This window comes from Nannospalax galili, unplaced genomic scaffold (genome assembly GCF_000622305.1).
Source record: "Nannospalax galili isolate Female #2095 unplaced genomic scaffold, S.galili_v1.0 scaffold1077, whole genome shotgun sequence".
NCBI lineage: Eukaryota > Metazoa > Chordata > Mammalia > Rodentia > Spalacidae > Nannospalax > Nannospalax galili.
Window position 1 is genome coordinate 2,512,177 of NW_008340429.1, and position 5,060 is coordinate 2,517,236.

Genomic DNA, 5,060 nt, shown 5'->3' on the forward strand with positions numbered 1-5,060 from the left:
TTTCTGATTCATTGAGAGTACTTGCTCCTGAGAGGGCAAATTTCTAGACTATTTCCCTTCTAGAAACCTAGAAAAACACCCATATTGCCTTATATGTCCAAACAAGATGAAAATGTTTTGACCTTAGCTTTTCTCATTAACTTTTCAAATTTCTGATCTAATAATAAGTATAGAAAACCAAGTAGCTGCTCCCGGCAGGGATAGCAGATGTCCTTCCATAGAGCAATGGGCATCATGGTACTCAGTAACTCAGAGACATGTTATCCATTAACAGAACATTTATTAATAGTTATAAGGTGCAGAGTGTGATATAACAAGAGAGAATGTGGTATAAAATGACAGGTGTCACCTTCATCAGAGGCCTGCATGGTGATAATTTAAGCAGTACTTTGCAGAGATGAAGATTGGGCTCCATTGCCTCCAATGTAAAGCAGGGACCTCTTCTTTAGTGACAGCTGACAGTGGCTTTTTGTGTGTACACATGCTGGCCACTGGCGGAAACAGCCAGTTCCATCTCTACCATGTCACCAACTGTCAAAAGCCCATATGCTCCTCACTTTGTGGGGAGTGTTGGACACCTTGCCACAGTCTGCTTGGAAATGAGTGCGCATGAGAGGCGTGTGGCAGGCATATGGCTTCAATACTTACTTAAGGAAGTGAGTGCACAACAGAATGTTCCCAGGTTTAATGCTTGCAAGGCATGGGGACCAGCCCACAGTCCCTTTCTGCAAGATCTGACAGCTCTTTTCATGACTTGAAAACAGCCCATCCCCCTAAGGCTGACACAGAGCTGACACTGGAAGTCTTGGGTTTACTTTTACTTTACCACGCTTGTCCTCTACCACTTTTGGGGGTTATCTTATGTTGTGGATTTCTGGGACTTGCTATTTATTCAGTGGGAACCCGTGAAGTCTGTGTTTTGACTTGACTGAAAGAAATGAATCCACAGCATCTTTCGTCATAAATATAATGCCCTGGCTAGGGATACAGCAGTGAACTACACAGACATGGCCCCCAGGAGCCCCAGTACCCAGAACAGTGCCTGGTATACATTAGACCTGCAATATGCATTGAGAAAACACGTGGTGACTAAGTTGATAGTCAAGGTCTATAGCTGTGCTTTGGGTCTCTGAGGGAGGTTGCAGATTCCATTGCATCTTTGTGCAGTGGTATTTAATTTGTTCTGGCCAATGTTATACTTGAGTTTGATTCATATAATAAAAACTACTGACTATTATAAAGATCTGAGATTTCATCTCTGGGTTCTTTAGTTGGCAGAGTTTTCATGCTAAAGAGATGGGAAGCCATACCACGTCATCCACATCATGCCTGGGAAGATTACTAAAACAAAAACAGAATCATCTTATCCAAGCTATAGAAACAAACACAAAATTGTGACGTCCTCTTGCTGAAAAAAAAGCAGAACATTATCATTAGCCACAGTGTCAACTCAGTTTAGCTCCTCAGTCCCACTAGTGCTTTGAACTTTCAGATTGCCATCTTTCTCCCATCCTAAATGTGACAGTTCAGTTATAAGGAATTATGTTCCAGTTCCTTGTCAAATGAGCTAGCACTTGCATCTGTTTTCATCCACAGTCATTGCCTTAAATACCCATTAAAAAAATTATGTGTATGTATGTGTGTCTGAGTATGGGTTTGTGCACATGCACGCAGTACTCTCAGAGGTCAGAAGAGGGTGTTGGATCCCCTGGAGCTGGAGTTTCAGGCAGTTGTGAGCCATCCAACCTGGGCTGTAGGAACTAAACTCCAGTCCTCTGCAAGAGCAGTATATGCTCTTAACTGCTGGGTCATCTCTCCTGCCCCTAGATATCCATTTTAAAAGAATATGGATAACAGTACAGTGGAAGACAAAGAAAGGAAGTCTCATGAATAAATGTACTGTATTAGATAACTGAGTAGCTTATACATCCTATGATTATCATTCTCGGTGGCTGAATACTAATCCATTTAACACTTTCAAGCTATATAAATTATACATCCTATGATTATCATTCTCGGTGGCTGAATACTAATCCATTTAACACTTTCAAGCTATATAAAATGTGTTGAAAACATAGAGTCTCACAGTATATTGAAACGGCTTATGAAAGTCCTTTCCATGGCATTAGTGTCATATGTCAGAGATGAATAGTGTTTCTAATTTGCCAGCCACTTAGGCCAAGTTTACTTTAAGCAGGAAGCCTGTTTAGAGAAGTAATAGTAACAGAAATGGTCTCTTGGGGGAAAGCTGTTGGTGAGGTTTAACTTTTTTTTTTTTTTGAAGTATATGTTCTATGTCTTCTAAATGGGCGTTTTATAGGCATTAGACCAAATTGCCTTAAAACCATGCTTAATACAGGCATATCTACCATGGACGCTGCTTGAATGGTCAGGGAGACTCCTGCAGGGTGCATGTTTATAGTGAGGTGGAGTCAGGGAAGGGGAGGGTTTCAGTAACCATCCTTTGAGCAACCCTCGAGGATCTGCTCTTGAGAGCAGGGTGGAGGCCCAGCAGAGTCTACGGGACCTGGGAACTTGTTCAAAACCTAGAAACTCCAGCCCAGCCCCATCAAATGAGAATCAATAATTACTCCAGAGCCCAAGATGATCTGTATGCTCGCCAAAGTTGGGGGATCACCATGCTGGTGGCGGTGGGGGGGCAACCCCTGTTTCTTGGTGGCCAAGCACACCTGGTCATGGTGTCACTTTCTCTTTCCTCTTCCTGGCTTCCAAAATCATTCTTTTTAGAGGCTAGGGTCCTGCCGCTAATGGTACCCTTTCTTATCACCCCCACATCCACTCCCCAGACTGACATCAACTTTCCAACATCTTTGTGCATGCTTTATCAAGAAACTATTTCCAGGGCTCTCCCCATGACCTTAGGGGTTTCCTGCTGCCGAGGAACTTGGTAATGGCTGTGTGCTGTGGATTTGACCTGCCTCTCTGCGGCTGAGCCTCACATCTGCTGGTTCTGCGCTAAGAGCCCTATCTTCCAGTTGTCCACCAAAATGGCGCTTCCTTTCCACTTTAACTTCCGTCTATGCTTGAGCGGGGATTTCTGCCTCTATTGTGGACCTCCTCTAGCCTCACCTTCAGTTTCTCTGCTAATATTTATGGAGTGTTGCCAGGGGAAAGGGCAGTCCTGCCAGATGCCCGGGGGACTCACAGCCAGGGCTTATTCCGTAGGGTAAATGGCATGCAGTCACTATGGACTCTCTTGGCAGACCCCTCCGCATGCTTCATGTGGCCCCATCTTTGCATGTTGGGGTCCAGCCTGCCCTGAAGCAAGTGGACATCCAAACCCAGACCTAGACTGGCCAGCCAGGCCTCCGGAAGCGATTTGGTCCCTCTATTCCAAACTGTGCCTTGGGGGAAAGGCTCAACAGAAAAGTGAACTGGCTATGTAGAAGCGCTTTGCTGACGGATTCAGGCTCTGTGAGCTGGGGGTTTGCGCAGCCAATGGTCAAGGGAACATTTTGGAGTCAACCAAAATGGGGAACACATGGAACAGACTCTCTAATCAGAAGACACTGGTAGGGGGAGAAACAAGATTGCTTTCTGGCCGTAGTGAGTCCGAGGACCGCGCTTGCAGCTTCCGTTCTTCTTGAGGCCGACAAACCAGTTCTTCTCAGCATGCTTCTTGGATACGTAGGTGTTGTAATGGTTTTCCTCCAGCCTTTCCAGGAACAAGCATTCTTCATTTGGTGTCTGCTAAAAGGATGAAAATCAAAGGAGGGCAGAATAACTAGTGAGTTATTTGAAACCGAGTTCCTCTTCTGCTCACTAGCTATGTGACCTTGGGCGCTGTACTAAAGAAATCTGTGATCAGTCTCTTCTGCAGGACATCTGGGATCTGAGAGGACTTATCTCAAAAGAGGGTCACAAGGACTTGAGGAGGAACTGCACACACTGAGCACAAATAGCTTCTGCTATTACTGTAAGCTTCCTTTCTACCTACTGTTCTCAGGATTCTGGCATCTGTGCTGGAGAGATTCTGTTGGGCTCCAACTACTGGAGTAAAGGTGGGACTTTTCATCTCTGTGGAGGCCTGGCCATAGGCGTGACCACAGAAGCATAAAAAAGATGAAAGCCTACTAAACCTCCTTTCCATACTGGTGACTTTCATTAGCAAGGTCACGATTCTACATTAGTATTGCTACAAACATGAATGCTTGTGCAAAATTTGTCCTAAGCATGAAACATACACTGAAACTTAAATACATTCATGTTGTTGCTGTGTTGAAATGGGTCAAGCCCAGGCTGGCCTTGAATTCCTGGTCCTCCTGCAGCTGCCTCCTACAGACATGCACCACAATGCCTGGCCACTTTGAAAAAATAAAAATTGTTTTATTTATTTAGTTATTTGTGAAAAGAACTGTACTCTTCAAAAAATTGTTGCATTTATTTGTATATGTATGTGTGTGTGTGTGTGTGTGTGTGTGTGTGTACTTGTATGGACACTTTATGCATGCAGAGGTCAAAGGACAACTTGTGGATGTCAGTTCTTTCCTTAGATCATGTGGATTCTGGGAACTGAACTCAGATTATCAGTCTTGGTAGCAAGCATCTTTACTCACTGAGTCATCTCACTGGCTCAGAATTATACTCTTAAGAAAATCACAACTTTTCCCAGCACTCAGGAGGCAGAGGCAGGTGGATTTCTGTGAGTGCAAGGCCAGTATGGTCTGGTCTGCATAGCGAGTTCCAGGCCAGCTGCAGCTACAGGGAGAACCTGTCTCAAAGAAGACCAATGACAGGGCTGGAGAGACAGCTCAGTGGTTAAGAACACTGGGTGCTCTTGCAGAAGACCCATATGGCAGCTAAGAACTGTCTGTAACTCCAGTTCCAGGGGATCCGATGCCCTCTTCTGATCTCTGCAGGCATTGCATGACATGGGTGCACTTACATACATAGTCATACACATAAAATAAAAATAATAAATATGAAATAAGGGTATTGATTAAACAAAATATTGCCCATCACAAATAAATAGCTTATAGAAGTTTAATTATAATGCAGTTGAGAATAATAATTGAATTTTAAAGCATACTTATTGTCAT

The 5,060-nt window shown here is 44.0% G+C and overlaps 1 protein-coding gene across 13 annotated transcripts in view; it reads right to left on the bottom strand.

Annotated features, from left to right (window-relative positions):
* Positions 1–2,229: 2,229 nt before the first annotated feature.
* The window catches only part of Fgf1 (fibroblast growth factor 1), a 112,993-nt gene continuing 110,162 nt past the window's right edge, over positions 2,230–5,060 (bottom strand). For 12 of the 13 annotated variants that reach the window (XM_008835530.3, XM_017798816.2, XM_017798814.2 and 9 more), the window contains one exon: positions 2,230–3,711. In XM_008835530.3, the coding sequence (XP_008833752.1) occupies positions 3,517–3,711 (195 nt within the window). In that variant the 3' untranslated portion in view covers positions 2,230–3,516. The remainder of the gene's footprint in view (positions 3,712–5,060) is intronic. The other variant, XM_008835529.3, reaches the window with a different exon arrangement.